General features: G+C 43.7%; 1 protein-coding gene across 17 annotated transcripts in view; it reads right to left on the bottom strand.

The window, feature by feature from the left end:
* The window catches only part of SYNGAP1 (synaptic Ras GTPase activating protein 1), a 125,339-nt gene that overhangs the window by 20,708 nt on the left and 80,636 nt on the right, over nucleotides 1-23,995 (bottom strand). For 14 of the 17 annotated variants that reach the window (XR_012850391.1, XR_012850392.1, XR_012850393.1 and 11 more), the window contains 9 exons: nucleotides 23,178-23,299; nucleotides 18,849-19,002; nucleotides 18,425-18,523; nucleotides 8,120-8,674; nucleotides 2,488-2,632; nucleotides 2,192-2,336; nucleotides 1,509-1,748; nucleotides 438-639; nucleotides 29-210 (listed from right to left, as the gene is read on the bottom strand). Coding sequence is in view for 14 of the 17 variants with exons in the window: in XM_075836525.1 (XP_075692640.1) it covers nucleotides 29-210; nucleotides 438-639; nucleotides 1,509-1,748; nucleotides 2,192-2,336; nucleotides 2,488-2,632; nucleotides 8,120-8,674; nucleotides 18,425-18,523; nucleotides 18,849-19,002; nucleotides 23,178-23,299 (1,844 nt within the window). In the remaining 3 variants the exon portion in view is untranslated. Of the gene's footprint in view, nucleotides 1-28; nucleotides 211-437; nucleotides 640-1,508; nucleotides 1,749-2,191; nucleotides 2,337-2,487; nucleotides 2,633-8,119; nucleotides 8,675-18,424; nucleotides 18,524-18,848; nucleotides 19,003-21,979; nucleotides 22,063-23,177; nucleotides 23,300-23,995 lie in introns of those variants that run through there. The other 3 variants (XM_075836527.1, XM_075836540.1, XM_075836538.1) reach the window with 2 other exon arrangements.

Here is a 23,995-nt window from a genome sequence, read left to right as displayed (position 1 = left end):
AGAAGAAATGAATGCCTACTGCACGTACCTGTTGAGGTCTCGCACCAGGTAGCTCTGAAGCTCCGCTGATGGCCCCCTCAGGATGACGGGTTTTGGAGGTGGCAGCCTTTCTTGATGACTCGGCTGCCGCTGGATGTGGGGGTTCCTGAGCGCTAGGCTGATGTCGTTGAGAAGGCGAGGGAGGGGCCCCAACTTTATAAGAGCATCCTGCTCCAATAGTTGTAATACGATAAAACAGGAGATATCAGTGAGCCGAGGCCGTCATATAACAACTCTACTATACTCTATATGGTCATAATAAAAATGGATGTCCAGCATATTACATAGCATACAGTATAGCATCATATATTTAATAGCAGACACCTTCCCTTATAAGCCATGCAATAAAAATACACATCCAGACCTGCCTTCTCTGCCACAAATATCCTTATACTTACTTTACTGAGCTGGGGAATCACTTCCCATAGCAGGGCGTGCAGAGTACTCAGCTCCCGCCCCAGGTCAATGTAGCCCTCGAAGTTGCTGCTGTTGGTCAGCGCGTCCATGTTGGAGATCTCATACAGGAAATTCTGCATATTGGCCAACTCCGTCTCCAGGAACTCATTCATGAAGGACATGTGCTCTTCCTTACTGCTGAATCTGAAGAGAGCAGCATCTCAGTATTGATCTACACACAACGCATTAGTTCCTGCCTGTTGACCTCATGGATCAGTCTCCATAGCCCAGGACAACCCCCCGTCATACAGTCAGCTTGCTGTCCCCTCTGTGTGGACCTAACATTGGAACTAATGGAGGCAACATGGCCACTTCTATAATCAGCGTTAAAAATACTTCATGAAAAAGAAATGGGCACAATTATAACACCCTGTAGAGTCTGGGCACAGCAATAGAACAACGTCATGGATGGTTGGACGCTTATCTGCACTGTAATTGCTCAACATTGAAGTAATTGTAACAACTCAACAATATGTGAGTTCCACCAGATGTAAGAAGACTTTGTTTCATAGAGTTTGATGTTGGCATGGCCCAACATATTAAAAGGAGACAAGAAGGAAAAGAACCTAATGACTTTGAGAAGTTCCCAAGGTCAGAAGGCAAAGACTAACTATTTACACGGCCGCTGATCAATAGGACACGTGCTAGAACGGAAACTCACAAACACGATGGATGGTCGGTTCATCTAGACTAAGGGACTATCAATATTTTTAAATTTGGACTATACCATACCACAAAAAATACATTTAGATTAACTTAAAGTCTTATTTCACTGATCGATCCCCAAAGTTTGCAGAGTTAAATGTCGAGTTTGTACTTTTTTTGGTGCTCATGTCTGGCTCTCTGTCAGACTCATGTTGAAGTTAGTTCCCTAAATAGTCAGGACTAATATTATTGTCCAGAATGACCTCAACATCTGTAATCTTCAAAGTGAGGTTGTCAGTGTGTCACCCCAAAATGCATGGCACAGTCTATGCTCCCCTCTCTCTCCCCACCCCTGCCCCTACTCTCACTTGAAGTTGAAGTTGGCCAGGTTCTGGATGACCTTAGCGATGAGTGTGAGGGTCCTAGATGTTTGCTCATCAGGATATTCCTGCATCAGGCTGAAGAGGCTGGGGGACATGATGGCCGGACACAGGAAGCGGAGGAAGAGAGAGGCACTGATGAGTCGATCTGCTATGTCTTCACGCCCGCGCTCCGCACAGCGCATCCTCCATGAAGCAAAGACCTCTTTCAACTCCCGGGGAAACACACTGAGAATGGTATAAAGGAGGCAAGAAAAGATGGTTAAAAAGAGTTAGAAATTATGACATTGTCGTCACTTAAAGTGTACCTGTCATCAACAGACAGTGAAGGCTGATCCAATATCCAATGTCTTACGGCCTATTGAACTGATAGATGGTGGAACCAAAAACATTGGCTGGACCAACCCGAAAACCTGCCTCCATTCTCAGTGCTAGGTACACTTTAATTGCAAAATAAAGGGAGTGGGAACACAGAAGGACCAACAAAGAGTGGGAAAATAGTTGTGAAGTTGAGCACAATAAGAATACGATAAGAATGGAAAATACAGAGAGGAAAGGATATTGTAACAGCACGACAAGGAACAGGGGAAAAGTCAAATGTAATGGATAATGACTAACATATAATGTCTTATTCTTTTCCTGGAAATGACATCACATGACCAGACACTGACCAATGGGAGTTGAAGACTTTGCAAAGCGCAAGTTCGCAGCACATCCTGAGATTGGCCTGGTGATCGGGCAGGGCAGAAGGTGGACAACGCATGGGGTCAACCTCGCAGTCCTCCTCTGATTCATACAGAGCCCGAATAAACTCACCTGCCAAAGGAGAAGAACCACCATTAAAGAAATAGGAATCTGAGCAGAGTGTCAGGAATATTCAGTTTATGTATCTACAACCTATCAATGGGTAGAGCAAACATTCGAAGAATCGAGCGATGAGAAGAGCAGAAAAGAAGAACAGTCTTACCAATGGCTTCCTTGAGGTATCTCTGTCCTATCAGTTTCAGATACTCCTCTATGGCTTTAGTTGCAAGTGTGTTCTCACGGAGAATAAGGTGCTCTCTATCAAGGAAGCGATCGACCTCGGTCATAGCCATATCCGAGAGGAAGTCCTGAGAAGAAAGACATGGACCACGTCTGGCTGGATGATATGCTGCCAACACGCCACATAGTCAATGAGACTATATTTAAAAAGCAGGTAAACAAATTCTTATTCATTATAGGACTGAACCCTGTGACTGAAATTCCCGGGAGATGACTTGAATACCCCTGTCCAGTGTGATCTCAGTCCCATGCCAATGCTAAACGTAGACATTTTCTGATATTCTTATATGTGGTTGCCACATCTATGATACTGGTGTAGGTTCATATGTATTTGGTATGAGGTTGTTATTTGGCACAATGCTCCTCAAATGAATGGTATAAAGTCATTAAGCCAGACAAAGGACTGCTGTGATGGAGATACGACTGAACGGTATATAAGGGGTGGAGGGTATAGTTAAAACTTGCCCCATATAGACACAAGATAACTTCAGCCAAATGATAAATTGTCTGATATCTAGGTTACCCAACTCCACTATAAACAAAGCCATTCGGCTCGACTGGACCGGCAACTGACTGCCAAATACCTCCGACACCGCTCAACTCACGTAGTATCAATCAGATGAAGTCCAAACTGCTCAACCATTGTTTCCCCTGATGGGGGAGGATGTTGGACAGTCATGTTGTCCCCATAGATATGAGAATGTTGGCAGATAAAGCTAAGGCTGTAACCTCAAGCAACAAAAAGTAACTCTAGCCAATACTTTCGGCAGCCCCATAGAAATGAATGGAGCTGTGGTTGATCATGCGCATTACCACTCCCTTCCTACAGGGCTCCCAGGAACGGCAATGTAAGCCCATTTTCGTGATCAGTGGGGGTCCTATCAGATATTTATCACCTATCCTGTGGATATGTGACAAATAATGATTATGGGAAAAACCCGCTCTGCTGAGGAGCCCCAACCAGCCTCCCACTATTCACACATAAACAGAACAACAACATCCGCATGACCCTTAAAAATTTGACTTTGCCATGGCCAGCAAAGTACTGCAGATTGTTCTGCACCCTCCAAATCCGGGAAGTTGTAGAGTCATGACTAACAACTCCATTCTGCGCTGCTGAAGATGAAGGCCGCAGGTCCTCAGACAACCTCAATGATGTCAGCAGCCGCGAACCACAGACAGGTGAGTAGACTGAAGAAAATTACATTTAAGGTAAAGAATTGAGACATCCTACGGAAATCACTGCTCGCAACACAGCTTATCCAAACAAAGTGCAAGAACCGAAACCTTAACTAAAGCATGCTGAATGAATCTGTGATTGGATGAATGGATTTCGGATACATTTTTTATACATATATAACATCCGAAAAACAAACCATTTGCTCTTAAGTCCGTCTGCACATGGCAGAGCTGCATGCACGGAGCGAGTACAGCGACACAGGAAGTAATTCTTCATAAAACGGCATCCAATGGAACGTGGTACTTTTTTTTTTTCTGTCGGCTTTGGTTGGAAACACCCATGGAGGTTTGGAGGCATAGGGCCCCAGGAACCATAGAGAGCCATAAACCGGTTGAGTCAATTTTTAACTTTATTTGGTGTATGTTCTACTATGCGACTATTGGACGACCAAAGATACCAGTCTGGCCTGGACTCACCCTAACCGTGTTTCATCATCCAAATAAGACTTACGTTTAGCTTTAGAAACCTAAACATGCTTTCAAAATCATCACAAAATCCTAATATTAAGTTGACATTTTCACATCACAAAAAGTTCAGTACATTGAGATAAGAGAACGCGATATCTCTGCAGTAGACCAACAAGACAAAGCTGAAGGTGGTCAATATGTGTCATCAATACCTCAGTCAATACTTGGAAAACTTTACCTTTGTATCAGCTAAAAATTCAGCCTCTACCTTTCCAAAAAGTATTTAATAATTCAGTTAAGGCTTTAACGTGACAGTAGACGGTAGATGAACGACTTCTACTTGTGCGCCAAATGTAGGACCTATAAAAATCAGACGCGTTTCTAAAAGTAGAGTTTGTTTGACATGAGGAGTTTATCACCACGTTAATGAACTGGAAAAGACACAAACAGGCAAAAAGTCATCAAAATGCTACAGAAAAAGTTTAAAACATTTAAAGAGCATCTCCGCTCAGACTTGTACATTTCTCTACCAGTACTGCTTCACATTTATGTGTAAAACACTCTACACATGTACAGAATAATACACCTTCAACAAGATCTGACCAGAATACAACTCTATTATACGCTATACATAAAACACTACAACCCCCAACATGACCCGGCCACTGGACATGACCATAAAACAATCCTATTATACTCCATACATAGATCACTACACCTCCCAACATGACCCGACCACTGGACATGACCATAATGCAATTTTGTTATACTCTATACATAAAACACTACAACCCTCAACATGACCCGACCACTGGACATGATTATACAAATCTATTACAACCGACCACCAATGCCATGTACAGGTGGCCCAGGCTTTTAGTACAAAGCCAGACCCTACTGGTTCTGATCAGCCCCTTACTCATGGATATTCATGCTTTAAGGGATTTCCAGGATTAGAAAAACATGGCTGCTTTCTTCCAAAGATAACACCACACCTGTCCACAGGTTGCGTGTGGTGTTGCAACTCAGCCCCATTCACTTCAAAAGAGCTGAGCTGCAATACCAGACACAACCCAAAGACAGGTGTGGCGCTGTTTTTGGAAGAAAGCAGCTATGTTTTTCTAGTCCTGGACAACCCCTTTAAATCCACATGCATATACTCCCCTCCCTGCAGTAAGATCACTGCATTTCCATTGTATCCAGAGCCAGGATCCCTCCATGTAGAAACCTAGTAAAATTTCAAGATCCTGAATTCGTCACCAAATATAACATCCATGATCACAAAGTCCAAATCTACTACACAACAAACCTCTCCTGTCTCGATCAGTTGCCATTCTCAGTTTCCAGCTTTCCAAACCTCATTCCCGCACCACGTTTCAGCGGTTTACGTTTTGACAGGACTGGTCGATCATCTATGGTGTAGTAGATGTAGGTCCGACATTCGTTTGAGAGATGTCAAGGGGAAAAAAAGATTGGTCATGTTGAATTTCAACATGCCCGATCCTTTGTTCTCAAGGAAGATAAGCCGCTGCCAGAAGAATCTGGTATTGGCTTATTCCCCTTGACTGAACCGAGCAATAATGTATATGGAGGGGTCGGGAGGAATAGCCGTCGGCCAACAGCTATCAAGGGATTATGGTCATCTTAAGAATAAGGCCGATAAGAGTGAAGCCAATAAACAGATATTAAAAAAAGTCAAAAATATACATCAGATTGCCGCCGCCACAACCTCTATATCTTTTCCACGTATCTGAGCCTCGATCCAGAGGAACATTCTTTCAGTCATTATCTATTCATATAACGTCGATATATTCACAAAGCTAAAACTATAATCACTGTTTTTTGTTCTGTTTCCAATGAAATTTCTCCACATTCTAGGAAAGATGTCATCGATGTCACCTTCCATTGATAAAATTAAAACCATTTATAAGAAAGAGGCCATCAAGAAGCTTCAATATGTGGGATCTGGAGAGCTTTGATTTATGAAGGAGCATTGTGTTTTACAATATAGATGATATCACATCAAGACTGAGGAAGAAGTGTCTCAGCTTCAGAGATGAAGGACTATGATGTTGGTCAATGACTAGATTCTCTATATTCCTGAACAAGACGTCTGGAATACAAAAAGCTAACAATCTCAGATCAGAATAGGAGACTTTGAAGATGTCCACCCAACATGGTACATCAATAGAGGTCCAATTACTAGCGCTCTCACCGGATATTCATTATTGGGTGATTACTTTTACTAAACTTTGAACATCAGTTTCCAAGCACAGTGGGAGCCAAATATCAAAGGCCGTACACATTAAATCGTAATGCCTGTTTGGCCGACCGTCTTTTCTCTAAAATCCCCTGATATTTCAATGAGGAGAGGGGCATAAGACACCTCTGGCAGCTTCTTATCTCTTGTGGTAACAAAGGATCAGGCATTGTTGAAATCCGACATGTCGGAAACCTTCTTTCCCCTGACATCTGCCGTCGGTGGACTCCATACACATTAGATGGTCGGCCGGTTCTGCCAAATTGACAGACTAGGTTTGGCAGAGTTTTGTCTGATGTGTATGGGCAGCTTAATGCGCCTCATGCACACGACCGTGTGTGCCGGCCGAGTCCCGTCTGTGATCCGTGGAAAGATAGGACATGTTCTATCTTTCCACGGATCGGAAAGTCGGGTCCGTTTTCACGGACCCGATTCACCCCCTGAAGTGAATGGGTCAGTGAAAACTATCAGGTGCTACTCGGATGCCGTGAAAAACGACCCGAGTGGCACTCGGTTGTGCGCAACGGGCATTAGTGTTACAAAGTGGTGTCCTGATGAGAACCTGGATATAGTTTGACCCAATATTTGTAGGCCTAAGAAAAAAGTCAGACTCTTGCAGGAGATTTACGAACACCAGTGCATAAAAATACATTGGCCTTCACAATCCAGTGATCGGAATGGTTACTTGGGGCAACTTCTTTACTGTCTGACTGTGTCAGCTCAGCCAAACGTGCGTTTGTTCTCAAAGGGAAGAGGGGAATAAGTCAGAGACCTCTGCCGATGGCTTATCTCTCATGGGAGCAAAGGATCGGGCATGTTAAAATCCAACAAGGCCGATCCCCCCCTCCCTGGGGGGATACATGGGACACCCCATACACATTAGATGGTTGGCCGGCTCGGTTGATGTTCATCTACTGTGTATGGGCACCTTAATACTGTTGGTCATAAACGAAGATACACATTTTTTTATTTCTTCCAGTGGCTGTCCTCCAAGATTAGGTGATAGTAATCTTAGCCACTGAGACCATGTCGGATACGAATATGAGGGTAGCTTTGTACAGGCTCTGTTTAGGTTTGTTTAAAAGTGCTGGGCTGGTGACCTACATAATTTAAAGGAGCACTCCAGACAAAACTGATACAAGGTGTTATCTCCGGTGCATGACCCAGGGATTCTCCCTTTGAATGTTCTTTAAATCCCTGAGTCTTGCCCTGTCTCCCCAGGTCCTGCACTAGGAATAATACATCATATCAGTTTTGTCTGGAGTTTTCAAATGCAATAATATCGGCCATCGCGGGAGAATCGGATGGCCCCCCCATACACATTAGATCATCGTCTGATCCTGCCAATCGGTGACCAGCTGAGAACCTGGATATAGTTTGACCAAATATTTGTAGGCCTAAGAAAAAAGTAAGAACCTTGGAGGGAGATTTATGACCACTAGTGCATAGTGATCTGATTGGTTGCTCTAGGCAACTACTATGCTTTCTGTCTGCAGTAAAACTTAATTCAAATAGTGACCAATCAGATTACAGCTATCATGTGTTCATATAGAGATGTAAAACAAGTGGAAACTATTTTACTCATTTACCCTCTTGTGACAATTCAAGAGCACTGCTGACACATAAGTACATGTGTATATATGCATACCTTAGCCTTCCCCGTGCTTTGTAATATATGTACCAGCGCACAGGCCACCTCCTCTTTACTCTTCACGCTCAGCACCGGCTCCAGCACAGCGCACAACATCCGGTAGTTGTTGGTCACGTATTCTGCAAACTCCTTATATAGCTCCATGGGGAGGATGCTCATAGTTTGGTATCGGGACTTTAGACGGATGGAGGGACAGTTGCTCTTCCCCTTGTAGGACGTGGGCTGGGAGACTGGGTACCACTGCTCCACAAAATGGCGCCCGCTGATGCTGGCGATGGGCACGTTCACCATGCCCACATAGTTGCTCTTTTCCTTGCGCCTTTTTTTATCGGTGTCCTTGTACAGGTGGAGGCGTAGGTTCCGGACAGCTGGCAGGTTGTTAAACTCAAAATGCTCCCCCCAGAAAACGGTTTCACCCCGGGCTTTGCTGGTGGTACGGGCGTACAAAATGTCATCCAGGCAGAGCTCGCAGTAATAGCGCTTCTTGGGGGGAAGGTCACGAGCTTCAATGATCCACAGCTTAAGGACATTATCCACTCTTCGACTGTTATCCTACAAAAGGGACATAACAGAAAACTGAGCACAAAGTGGAAACATGGGACAATCTCATACATCTTATACAGAGGTCCAATGGCGATAAAGGAAAAATTCCCAAACCAAAGAGCAGAGTCCGGATATAACTTGGTTGTGTTGTTAAAGCTAACAGGAGGGTCCCAAGTGATCCAACGTATGGTATAAGAGCTTTGAAACACAAGGTTGTCCAAAATTCAATAAACCATATACAGGTCATATAAGTGAATGTCATGCCAGTTTTAGTATAGGGCTCAGGTTTGTCTTTCTGAGTTAATGGGGGGGTGGGGGGGGTCCTCTATTCAGGATCCTCATCTCTTGGGCAGAGTGGAAAGTGGTTACATAGGGCGTCTTTCTCTCTCGCTTCGGAGGACCTCTCCTGTATTACACAGACCATCCAATGATTTGAGTGGACACTGTGTAATGCTTAATTTTCCCTGTGGTGGCGCTGCAGGGAAATAGAACGCTTACTGCCACTGATTACAACTGATCACTAGGGGTCCCAGCAGGGTTAAACTTTGAGCTTATTGTCAAAGGACCCTTCTAACAAGTAGGGATTGTCCAAAGTGGAGAACCCCTTTAAGAATTCTGTAAGAGACTTGCAAGTGCTTCTGTGTAAAGGGGGTTTTACACTGGACGATTATCGGGCAGATCATTAGTTCATAGAACGCTCGTTGCTGATAATTGCCCTGTGTAAACAGGGGAACGATCAGCAGATGAACGAGCAAACGCTCGATCATCTGCTCATCGTATCGTTTTAAAAAAGTTACATATTATCGTTGTTGGCAGCACATCCTGGTGTCTAAACAGGAAGACGCGCTGCCGACATGATGATAATGTATGGGGACGAGCGATCTGAGTAATGACCGCTCGTCCACATCCATAGCTCCGTGTGACAGGAGCAAACGAGCGCTGATCAACGACGTCTCGTTGATGAGTGCTCACTGCACTGGCCGCTTATGGGCCGGTGTAAAAGGGCCCTAACCTGCCAAGACCTGAGGGCTCCACGGAAGATAATGTACCTCCATGTCCTGATAAACACACCTAATCTGTTATCCAAGGCAACAACAGCATAGAGTGCAACACACAGCACCTTATACCAATGTAGTGTTAGCCAAGATGTTTAGAGATTACACAACTGACTCAGAAGTGTCCCACTAACAATAACCACATTCTAGTCAATGTATGATGGTCACGGATATATATTCTTTATTTAGCTGTTCGCATATCAGCATGAAATTGTCAATCTATCATAATTCTTGGGGCTCCAAGTATAGGGAATCCATCGCTCTATGGCCACATATGTCAGTGATCCATAATTTTGGGAAAGGGGGGGGGGGGTCTGTGTTCTATAATTCAGAAGCTCCACAAGGGCCACAATTATCAGTGTCCCGTCATTATTAGGGATCTATCCTCGTACAGCCTGATAAGAAGTGCCTCACGCCTCAGTGGTCTTATTACAGTAAATGTCTGCCTCCTATATGTGTAAGCGCCAGGTATACTGGCATTGTATAATTCACACAGCTCCTGCCATACATTTACCCAGAGCTGATCTTTGTATCTGCTGCATAATTAGAGTTATATACTGTTACTTAGCAACTCCAGCGAGCTTTGTGTTAATACCAGCGCTCATGTAGCCATTCTCCATTTTTGAGAATAAATAGCAGAATTCACTAGGCTGGTTGTATGAAGGAGACTTTTGGCCTTACCCTGAAAAAAAACTAAGTACACGCACCAGCACCTAATTCCATACTGTAATCTCTATGTAATACCTCAGCTCATACAGCACCTCTCTACAACACCTGACCCTATATACAGCACCTCTACTACACCTGACCCTATATACAGCACCTCTCTACAACACCTGACCCTATATACAGCACCTCTCTACAACACCTGACCCTATATACAGCACCTCTCTACAATACCTGACCCTATATACAGCACATCTCTTCAACACCTGACCCTATATACAGCACCTCTCTACAACACCTGACCCTATATACAGCACCTCTCTACAACACCTGAACCTATACAGCACCTCTCTACAATACCTGACCCTATATACAGTACATCTCTACAACGCCTGACCCTATATACAGCACCTCTCTACAACACCTGACCCTATATACAGCACCTCCCTACTACACCTGACCCTATATATAGCACTTCTCCACAACACCTGACCCTATATACAGCACCTCTCTACAACACCTAACCCTATATACAGCACCTCTCTACAACACCTAACCCTATATACAGCACTTCTCCACAACACCTGACCCTATATACAGCACCTCTCTACAACACCTAACCCTATATACAGCACCTCTCTACAACACCTAACCCTATATACAGCATCTCTCTACTACACCTGACACTATACAGCACCTCACTACAACACCTGACCCTATACAGCACCTCTCTACAACACCTGACCCTATACAGCACCTCACTACAACACCTGACCCTATACAGCACCTCTCTACAACACCTGATCTTATAAAGCATCTCTCTACAACACCTGACCCTATACAGCACCTCTCTACAACATATGACCCTATACAGCACCTCTCTACTACACCTGACCCTATACAGCACATCTCTACAACGCCTGACCCTATATACAGCACCTCTACAACACCTGACCCTATATACAGCACCTCTACAACACCTGACCTTATACAGCACCTCTCTACAACACCTGACCTTATACAGCACCTCTCTACAACACCTGACCCTATACAGCACATATCTACAACGCCTGACCCTATATACAGCACCTCTACAATGCCTGACCCTATACAGCACCTCTCTACAATGCCTGACCCTATACAGCACCTCTCTACAACACATGACCCTATACAGCACCTCTCTACAACACCTAACCCTATATACAGCACCTCTCTACAACACCTAACCCTATATACAGCATCTCTCTACAACACCTGACCCTATACAGCACCTCTCTACAACATATGACCCTATACAGCACCTCTCTACTATACCTGACACTATACAGCACCTCACTACAACACCTGACCCTATACAGCACCTCTCTAAAACACCTGACCCTATACAGCACCTCACTACAACACCTGACCCTATACAGCACCTCTCTACAACACCTGACCCTATACAGCACCTCTCTACAACACCTGACCCTATATACAGCATCTCTCTACAACACCTGACCCTATAAACCGCATCGCTGTACAACACCTGACCCTATACAGCATCTCTCTACAACACCAGACCCTATACAGCATCTCTCTACAACACCAGACCCTATATACAGCACCTCTCTGGAACACCTGACCCTATATTCAGCACCTCTCTACAACACCTGTCCCTATACAGCACCTCTCTACAACACCTGACCTCATACAGCACCTCTCTACAACACCTGACACTATACATCACCTCTATACAACACCTGAGCCTATACAGTAACTCTCTACTACACCTGACCCTTTACAGCACCTCTCTACAACACCTGACCCTATAGAGCACATCTTTACTACACCTGACTCTATATACAGCACCTCTACAACACCTGACACTATACATCACCTCTATACAACACCTTATCCTATACATCACCTCTCTACAACACCTGACACTATACATCACCTATATACAACACCTGACCCTATACAGCACCTCTCCACAACACATGACCCTATACAGTAACTCTCTACAACACCTGACCCTAAACAGCACATCTTTACCACACCTGACTCTATATACAGCAGCTCTCTACAACACCTGACACCATACATCACCTCTATACAACACCTGATCCTATATATCACCTCTCTACAACACCTGACCCTATACAGTAACTCTCTACAACACCTGACCCTATACAGCACCTTTCTACAACACATGACCCTATACAGCACATCTCTACAACACATGACCCTATACAGCACATCTCTACAACACCTGACACTATACAGCACATCTCTACTACACCTTACCCTATACAGCACCTCTCTACTACACCTGATCCTATACATCACCTCTCTACAACACCTGACACTATACAGCACCTCTTTACTACACCTGACCCTATATACAGCATCTCTCTACAACACCTGACCCTATACAGCACCTCTTTACTACACCTGACCCTATACAGCACCTCTCTACTACACCTGATCCCATACAGCACCTTTTTACTACACCTGACCCTATATACAGCACCTCTCTACAACACCTGACCCTATATACAGCACCTCTCTACAACACCTGACCCTATATACAGCACCTCTCTACAACACCTGACCCTATATACAGCATCTCTGTACAACACTTGACCCTATACAGCACCTCTCAACAACACCTGACCTCATACAGCACCTCTCTACAACACCTGACCTCATACAGCACCTCTTTACTACACCTGACCTTATATACAGCACCTCTTTACTACACCTGACCCTATATACAGTATCTCTCTACAACACCTGACCCTATATACAGCACCTCTCTACAACACCTGACCCTATATACAGCATCTCACTACAACACCTGACCCTATATACAGCACCTCTCTACAACACCTGACCCTATATACAGCACCTCTCTACAACACCTGACCCTATATACAGCATCTCTGTACAACACTTGACCCTATACAGCACCTCTCTACAACACCTGACCTCATACAGTACCTCTCTACAACACCTGACCTCATACAGCACCTCTCTACAACACATGACCCTATACAGCACCTCTTTACACTTGACCCCTTCTTACTGTAACTAAATATTGGGTAACCCAATAAACACTATCAATAGATATATATACATCACCTCTCTACAATACCTGATCCTATACATCACCTCTACAACACCTGAACCTATATACAGCACCTCTCTACTACACCTGACACTATATACAGCACCTCTCTACTACACCTGACACTATATACAGCACCTCTCTACTACACCTGATCCTATACATCACCTCTACAACACCTGAACCTATATACAGCACCTCTCTACTACACCTGACACTATATACAGAACCTCTCTACTACACCTGACACTATATACAGCACCTCTCTACTACACCTGATCCTATACATCACCTTTACAACACCTGAACCTATATACAGCACCTCTCTACTACACCTGACACTATATACAGCACCTCTCTACTACACCTGATCCTATACAGCACCTCTCTACAAAACATAACCCTATACAGCACCTCTCTATGCTTGACCCCTTCTTACTGCAACTAAATATTGGGTAACCCAATAAACACTATCAATAGATGCAACAAGTTGTGATACCGACAATAAGCGATTGGGTCCTTACACTGTAGAGCAGCTTTAGCCATCTATCCATCCACGTGCCGGTCTATGAAATGCAGGGAACACTGTGGTTACTGGTGAATTTATGTTTGACTCATTCACCCAGTTGTTTTATTAGACAGGGAAAGCAATTCCCTGATAACTAGTGTTCCCTATAAAACAGCTATTCATTGCGAGGTCCCCATTAACAGCACCCCATATCTCAGCTTCCAGGTGTCATGTTGGTGGGACTTGTGGAAGGGGGGCTGGGGTTATTAAGAGTCACACCTGAATTTTAAGGTTTAAAGGGGAGTAATAATAACTGTATAACTCTACAAAATGTTCAATAAAAATGATTTGATTAAAAAAAAAATGTATAAGGTCAACTGTGACCGGAAAGATTCTTCAAGATGAACGGCAGTATCACGTATAATGGCAGATTGTGCTTGACTTTGGATCAACTATGAAAAATGAAGGTGATGATAGACGTTCATAGTTTTCACCCTAACAACTACGTGCATATGGATATAACTATTGTATGGCTTCTCTTAGTTTTGTCTTATATGTACCGGCAGTGGAGCAATGGTGACGCAATAGATGGAACAGATGTATGACATGTATTAATAAGGACAAGGTGTAGATGTAAATGACTTATGAGCATTGTCATATAATAAATATACAGGAATGTGGAGCAGCGATCCCATAGAGCGGATATTTCCATTCAGCGCTTACGATGGAGTCGGCACTCTGCATGTCACCCCCTGAATGATTGTTGCATCCTTCACTGGTAGTTAGGACACTGATACTGAAGTCCATATTCTGCACTCCTATACAAGCAAGGGCAAAGCTGAAGGATCATGGATTTTATGACTTCTGTCTGCACTGCGATTGAACATTTGGCACCGTCTGTATCACATGTTGGATTCAGTGCTGGTGATGTGTGGAGTATATGGCGACTGCCGAACATTGAGCTTTTGGCTGGAGCTCAACTTGACGTATTTAATCTGTTCTCTTCTTGTAGACTGCAGTTGAAGCCTGTGGTGGCCATGTCAACATGACAGCCAAGAAGAACTATCATATGCCACATGGGAGTCAGAATAGGAAATAGTGATTGGGTATTTCCTTTGCAAACCAGCTGGCGGCTGGTGACAGCGTTGCTCAGTTTTCATGGCCAACTCAGTTGTTATCTAAAGAAGTGCAGTGTAAGATCTCCAGAACAGTGCAATTTAAGTTTGTGACGCAATGGCGGCAAGATGAACTTCAATACTTTGGATGAAAGTGGAATTTTCCATTTTTGCCTGGAGTTAGATTTGAAGAGTAAAATTGCAGATGGGTCATTGGTGGTTATATTTCCATTCCTCAAGATCATTGTTTCAAAGGCAAAATTCCATGGATTATTCGAAGTTTCCACAAATGGCAGAACACAGAGCGGTCACTTTTACAGCAGGGATAACATAGGGATCTCTCTCAGACTACTCGAGGATTCTTGGCTTCAGGGCTCAACAAATCATGACCAACGTAAAGCTCCCACACAGCGTGTTTAAGGTCGGGGTAAGAGAAGAGGCTTCATGGATTGGGAGAAAATTATTCAATTAAGTTCTGGGAATCACTGCTCTTTATTACAAGTTTTTAACTAATAATGGATTTATTGTGAAGGACCTTAGTCGTTTCTGAGTCTTAGTAACTATGCAACACGGGTGGACAAATCGCAGGAGCCATGTGGCAAATGTGCCCAGATATTTGCTGCTGGCATCTAACTTTGTGGGTTCTTTGCCACTGACACAGGACACGGACTCCAAAAGTGGGAATGGTGAGATGGTTCCTATACTGTGCGAAGGACAGAGGACCTATGATGGAATTCTGGAAACATTCATGTATATGTTAGGGCTGCTGCTTAGCAACAACGGATGTGGCGTGCCAGTGACAACCCCAGTTCTCCAAGATGGGAATTGGCATTTTCCTTATATTGAATAGAAGGGTTGGTTACACTAAGTCATCAGCACTTCTGGTGCCAGCTGGCATGGGGAACAGAATGACCCGGCACTGGATTTCTCTGTGGGTTTTTTTATAATCCTTTAGTTTAGGAGGAGGGGGGAGCAGTGGACTGTGAAGGTCACACAGTCACCGAGATGTCCGACTCGGTCTACAGAAAACCACTAAAGCAAAATGCGAACTTCTATTGTCCATAATTAGACCAATCAAAGACCTGAAAATATTTTACTGTAAAGGGGAATAATGATAATTGTTCATATTCCAGGGAATGGGAAGACACGTCGTTAATTCTTATAATTAGATTACAATTATATTTCACCTCCATGTAAAGAGTCCTTAATGGGACTCTTCATTATACGCAATAAGCCGGTCAGGAAGAAGTTCCTTTATATGGAAAAAAATAACATTTAATTGCTGCATCAATTAGATAAAAGTTGCGCACCTTCAAATGACTTTATCATCCTGGGTTGTAAATACAATGGAGTTCATGGGAAGAAATTTGGGAAAAATGGCGCACAAAGGCTTCTCCACATTTATCACCTTAACACACCGCTTTCCGATAAAACACTCAGATATTGATAAAAAAAAATTATCACCAATTTCAAAGACTATTTGTAGATGATAATACAATAGTACTGCATAATTTGCTGTGGAAACGCTGCGGAATATCTTACAGGCGGAGGAAATGACATCACAGGAAGAATAAATATCATCACACAGCCCTTGAAAAAAACGCACCCAAAAAAACGCAGCAGAAAGCCGTACTAGTTTCCGGTACTATTAAAATGGTGCGGATTTTCCACAGCGGATTGTCTGCTAGTTGATGTGTAAATGCTGTAGAAATTTTCCACAGCAAATCCGTTACGTGTGGACAAGCCCTTAGTGTTCAGTTTCCCTGCAGCGCCACCACAGGGGAAATGAGGCATTACACAGTGTCCATTTAAATCAATGGGTGGTTTGCGTAATACAGAGCGAGATACTCTCTTTGTAACCGCGCTCCACACTAGCCCAGAGATGAAGATCCTGAACACAGGACCCCCCTCTAATAACTCAGAATTCCATAATAAGGTGTATAGGTAATAGGATTTTCTAAACCGGACAACCCATTGTATGTATAAGCGTCCCCTGGTGTCCTGGCCTGTCAACTGCAAGTAACACATCTGAGAACAATATAACAAGAGCAGACAACAAAAAGTTATTACACAGCAATACATTATATGGATAAAGGGGGTCGGAAGATATTTAGAAGTGGAACTTGAAGCGCCTGGTCCCAAATGCAAAGTGTATAACAGAGACTCCATTAGAGATTTTACAAGCAGTCTACTACTCCTTCTTCTTGGTCTATCAAGTTCTTGTTTCTGTTAGAAAAAATAAAAAAATCCACTAATTTCCTAATGTAGTTTTCCTAAACAGGACAGATGATCTCTCATTTCTGTCACATCTGTGTAGGGGCAAGGGAAGAGACAAACCCCGACAGGGGCACACCCGAGAACTAGATGGTTTGTTTGCCAGCCTCTGACACAATTATGGGTCCTAAAGGTCCAGCAGAAGTCTACCCCATTTGGAGGTGACTATGGAGCCAATCACTTATTACTAGGGTCTAAAGAGCCACAAATAACCTATTAAGGCGCTTTTACACGGGCAAATTATCGGACAAACCAGCATTTATATGAACACTCGTTCCCAATTATTGCCAACAGCGCAACGATCAGCCGATGAGCGAGTAAACGCTCATTCATCGAGCGATCGTATCGTTAATGCAGCATGAAATATTACTGGTCGGCAGCGCATCTCCTGCGGACATGACGGTAATGCATGAGGACAAGCGATCGCAGTAATGACCGTTCATCCCGTTGCATTGCTCCTTGTGAAAGGAGAAAACAAGTGCTGATCAATGAGCTGTCCCATTGTTTACACAGCCCATGGCGGACCGTGTAAGAGGACCCAAGGACCTTATTGAGGATCTGTCCTGTGTGCAATGATAAGAATACGATGCAATCATAAGTGATGTACACAGGGCTAGGTGGGCCCAAGAAGATGCAGTCTTAAAATGCCCTTTTAGGCAACCAGTGGAGCTGCCACGGTGTCGTTACCCCCTTCTCATACCCAGGGGCATCTGAGCTGCAGTTTTTTAACATTTCCATCCACATAAATTGAGATTGTGAATTACAATCGGTGACGGTACTTCTTATCTAGTATCCAACCAAAATAATCCCAAAACCAGATCAGCGGGTAATCACCATTTTTTTTTTTTTTTGTTAAAGGTCACAACAAAATAGTGTAAAACACTGGAATATCAGGATCATGTTAGGATATTTAGCTCTAATGCCACGCTCCATCCACTAACCGCACCAAACCTCCCCCTCTGGTGCGTCAATGCGGGACAATGGCCATTATTGTATTATAGTGTTGTGCTCCTTTCCTGGGTTTTATACCTTGTTGGGCTTCACAGCTCTCTGAAGGTTCTCTATCCATTTGTCCCTTTCGGCAGCTGAGCGGCAGGCAAAGCACTTAGTACCCGATGCGGTGGTCACCTGAACACAGATAAGAGAACCAAGTCAGAATTAAATCATGTGCAAGATCTGCACCAAAATAAGAACTTTAAGGGGCATTCCAAATTCAGAAAATAAGGGTTATTCATAGTGTAATGAAAATGTTTACTATTTTTCCAATAAACTTTCTGTATCAATTTATCAGGGTTTTTAAGATCTCTGCTTGCATTCACTGAATGGGAAACCCTTTTGTTACTACCACATGGGTAGGGTTACACAATGCCCGATTGGATTTGTAGGATTTTGACAGATGGGTTCAGCACTATAGGAGTAGTGATTATTGTTAAAGGTCAACATTAGTTCTCACCTCAAAACAGAACTCCTGCCCCAGGATGCTGCTGTGCACGGGTTTCACCACTGAATCTTCATCCAGATTCAAATCCAAAGCCTCCGCCGCACTGCTGGGACTGAGCAACGACTCGTGGGAGTGCGACTCTTTGAAAGCCTGCATGAGACGTGCCCTGTGGATTACAGAATGGGGTAAATCTGGGGGGATCAGAAGGATATATACAAATTGTACCATAAATGTAAGACTCAAGCGATGCATTATTAATAATTACTAATTGATGCATTCTTATTACTAGATGTAAAGCGGATATATATATATAGTTGGTGTATAGTATAATTCACCTTCAGAAGAGAATTACTCACCTGACAGATGGTTTTAGGTTAGGGCATCAGTCACATCCCTGTAATCTCATCAGCGGTTTGGCACCCACTAAATTCCCCCACAAGCGCAGCACGGGACCTGTTTTTGGCTGACTGGCAGAGGGGTGCTCTGTTTAACATACAACGCACGCACTAATAGCGCCCACTACATCACTATTATCAGGGCACCTAATAGATTCCACTATTCACACAGATCTGTTTGGTGACAGGCTGAGCCGTCCACGTCCTCTGCCTCCGTATAAGAACCATGTTTGCTTTGTCATGCGAATATCGGCCATCCTAGAGGGACATGATCATGCCTATAGGATCATGAAGGATGGTTGTGTAGTGTCTATATGTGCGTAGTCGACAAGGCTACTGAAGATGTGAAGTAGGCATTAGTTTTATTGAATGGGTGCCATGCGAGCCGGTTGAGTAGTCAGGTGTGCGTGCAGTTTTTTTTTTTTTTTTTTTTTTTTTTAAAGTGTCCAAAGTGTTTCTATGAAATAGCATCTCATAGGAAACCATGTTATTTTAGCAGTCCTGATGTACACATTGCTTACAGCTGCGGACCGCGGTGTTTTTCCTGCTGAGCAGTTGTTTTCCGTGTCTACATGAGAAGGAAAGCTTAGCGCCTAAAACAGACGCCACTCCCCACTTTAAATAAGAACGCTAAAATTATCAGGACTAGAAAAGCTCCGTATGTAGAACGTCCATATGGCACCAAATAGAGAGTGAGGAGCAGAGCAAGACAAGAAGGGAAGAAGGGAAGATACCACATGAGGGAAAATAGCTGTAAAAAGATGGAGATAGGAGAGAATATGAGGGTACATGACTGGGGAGATATTGGGGGATAGGAGATAATATGAGGGTACATGACTGGGGAGATATTGGGGGATAGGAGAGAATATGAGGGTACATGACTGGGGAGATATTGGGGGATAGGAGAGAATATGAGGGTACATGACTGGGGAGATATTGGGGGATAGGAGAGAATATGAGGGTACATGACTGGGGAGATATCGGGGGATAGGAGATAATATGAGGGTACATGACTGGGGAGATATCGGGGGATAGGAGATAATATGAGGGTACATGACTGGGGAGATATTGGGGGATAGGAGAGAATATGAGGGTACATGACTGGGGAGATATTGGGGGATAGGAGAGAATATGAGGGTACATGACTGGGGGGATATTGGGGGATAGGAGATAATATGAGGGTACATGACTGGGGGGATATTGGGGGATAGGAGATAATATGAGGGTACATGACTGGGGGGATATTGGGGGATAGGAGATAATATGAGGGTACATGACTGGGGGGATATTGGGGGATAGGAAATAATATGAGGGTACATGACTGGGGGGATATTGGGGGATAGGAGTTAATATGAGGGCACATGACTGGGGAGATATTGGGGGATAGGAGAGAATATGAGGGTACATGACTGGGGGGATATTGGGGGATAGGAGATAATATGAGGGTACATGACTGGGGGGATATTGGGGGATAGGAGATAATATGAGGGTACATGACTGGGGGGATATTGGGGGATAGGAAATAATATGAGGGTACATGACTGGGGAGATATTGGGGGATAGGAGATAATATGAGGGTACATGACTGGGGAGATATTGGGGGATAGGAGGTAATATGAGGGTACATGACTGGGGGGATATTGGGGGATAGGAGAGAATATGAGGTTACATGACTGGGGGGATATTGGGGGATAGGAGAGAATATGAGGGTACATGACTGGGGGGATATTGGGGGATAGAAAATAATGGGAAGGTAGATGACTGGGGAGATATTGGGGGATAGGAGAGAATATGGGGGAACTTGGATGGTGAGAGATTTAGAGATAGAACAGAGAATGAGGGAAAAGCTGTGGAAAGTTGAGCAGGTAGAAGAGAATTTGATGGAACACGGATGGGGAGGAATTAGTTATTAAGGAATAGTATGAGAGAACTTGCATGGGGAAGACCAAGAGGCTTGGTGAAATATTAGCAGATCAGACAGAGGATGATGGAATATACTGGGGAAATGATTAGTAGATAGGAGAGCACTACTAATATGGGGAAGGATTAGAGCGTGGGGCAAAGCATGAGCAAACCTGATGAACCTGAGTAAGTAGACAAAACATGAGGAAACACGGGTGAGAAAAGACATAAATAATAGAGAACATAAGGGAACACGGGCAATATCCAGGGGAAGTATAGGGAGATGGGACGGAGCGTGGGGGACAATGGTTGGGAGAGGATTAGGGGACAGGTGAGAAATTGGTGACCGTGGTTACGCATGTTGGACAGTGAAGTGACATGGATCTCCTCTTCTGACGGGGCCTAAAACTAGTAGGAATAGAATAGAGAAAAAAAAAAATAGAAGGAACATGAGGAGAAAGACCAACATATAGGATGAAAACCCCAAAATGTACGACACACATAATATATGAATGAAATACAGTCCCACAGCTATAGGGACTACCGAGGTGATAATCTCATCCAGGCCCCAACACTTGGGGAGACAAATAGCCCATCCAGCCACATAAGAAAGCAGAATTCTATATACACAATACACAATATATAGATGTGATCGTGCTGGACCAGAACCTCAATGTATAAGTGAATATGTTTTATGATGTATATAGGTTCTATATAGACTGTCATCACTAGATGTGGTGTTATGGTATGTCACCAGGGGTTAGGTGGAAGGCACAGGTATTACTATTGCACCAGGGTCCAGGACATACAAGCTGCACCTCTGTGAATGAATGAGGTATAAAGTACCGTAGGTATAGGTAGAGGATGATGATGAGGATGATGATGATGATGATGATGAGGATGATGATGATGATGATGATGATGATGATGATGATGATGATGATGATGATTGCATTTTCTCACATCAGTAACCAGACCTGGATATGCAAGTAGTAATGGTTTTAGTAACAATCATACCCTCATTTATGTCATCAGGTTACTTTTTGCACTTTTGTTGGAACTGCTGTTTTCTCACAGATGGTCTCACCTACAACAACATCATTATGGCGGCTCTTGATTGATTTTGTATATATGTGCCCTGATTAACTGTGGTTTATCCATAGGGTAACGAGTTGGGACTTTGTTTTTTGGGACACAATTTATTATTTTGTTTGGCGTCCACAACATCGATAGCTGCGAGACTTTAGATATTTTGCTATATCTAAGTGGGCTGTCCTGTGTGGTGACGCACATGCTGCAACTTCTCTTGTGAGATCTCATGGTGACTTGCATTATGGGTAACATAAGTAAAATACTACACGTGCTATATTTTACTCCATATTAACCTTCGTACACCCCCCCCCCCGTTTCTTTTTAAAAGGGACATATCAAGGTTTCTGGAGGTTCCGGGGTGGGATTTCCCTCATTGAGGCGACAATCCCAGATGATCAGGACGAGATAAGGGTAAGATTTTTGTTTGGCATACATATTGTAAAGCTACAGCAGATTTACTACTATCATTGCTCTATCTCCTCTAATAGGGGCCTAGGATAGGGACACTTATTGGGTGAGTATTCCCTTTCTACCAGATATACCATCCCTTCAATCCAGTTCCCCACCTGCCCTACTGAGTGTTTATCCTGTGTGACCCGGATCCATAAGCCTTTTAGATGTTTATTTTTACAATTAAAGGTTAAGTTATATATTGCTAGGTCTTCCTGTGACTCCACTTGTTGAAACTGACCTCTAGGGTTAACGTTCTAGCTGCGGACGGCTTATTAGTCAGTCCTGTGACAAGATGATGATGATGATGATGATGATGATGAGACGTGAAGTTTGAATTCAGTAAAATCATTATCATCGGTTTTTATCACCCTGATTATGTATGATAAAATATGAAACGACTGATAGAATTTAGTGACCCATTCTGTGGACCAGAGGCATCAGGTCATAGCACTGGAGCAGTATATGGTGGCGACCGCAACAAGCTGGGACGTCACGTTACCTATCATGGTCGGCGCTCCTGAACCGCGGAAGGATCTGCCGGAAGCTGCTGGTTCGGTCTAGCTTGGGCTGACTCTTTGTCCTCTTTATAGAACTCTTCAAGCGACGGCTCAGAAATCCCTGCTGTATGTAGAAATCAGAGACACGGACAGTCAGAGTCCAACAACGACGAGCTCTCCATCAGGTCTACACATGACTGTATAATGTCACAGTATTACTACTCCTGCCCACTGGAAATCAATGACGCAAAATCTGCACCCAACCCCCACATTTTCCTCTTTAAGGGCATGTGAAAAGTTCTGCAACTTACTTTTGTGTTCCAACTCCTCCCCATTTTTCAAGATCTCTGCTTGCGGTCAGTGAATAGTAAACACTCATGTTTCCATTCAGAGGCTGAAACCACATCTTTACCTATTCATGCCAACCTCTGAAAGTTTGTTACAATGTATCAGCTAGTAAGTCAAACACATTGCCAGAACAAATCCCTCTCCTGTCCTGGACTGTAGACTCAGAGACCCTACCTGATACATTGCAACAAGCTACAGCAGTGTGAGAAGAACATGTCAGGAGGTGTTTTCAGCCTCTAATCGTGAAAAAAAGAACATTCCTATTGACGGCAAGCAGAGATATTGCAAATTGTGAGGAATTGTAATACAAAGTATTTTAGAACGTTGCATAATAATCCGTCGGTTGAGCTTCATCTATGTAAAAATGGGAAACTCCGTTAAGCTAATAACTGGTCATGGTTCGTGACCTTGCAATCGTAGTGAGGACTAGATCTCATGGGTAGAGGTGCAGTATGTTCCCTCGTGGGGTGTA

Source organism: Rhinoderma darwinii, chromosome 8, assembly GCF_050947455.1.
Source record: "Rhinoderma darwinii isolate aRhiDar2 chromosome 8, aRhiDar2.hap1, whole genome shotgun sequence".
Taxonomy (NCBI): Eukaryota; Metazoa; Chordata; class Amphibia; order Anura; family Rhinodermatidae; genus Rhinoderma; species Rhinoderma darwinii.
Note: the sequence above shows the minus strand (reverse complement) of the source record. Positions and strands in the feature narration are given on the sequence as shown.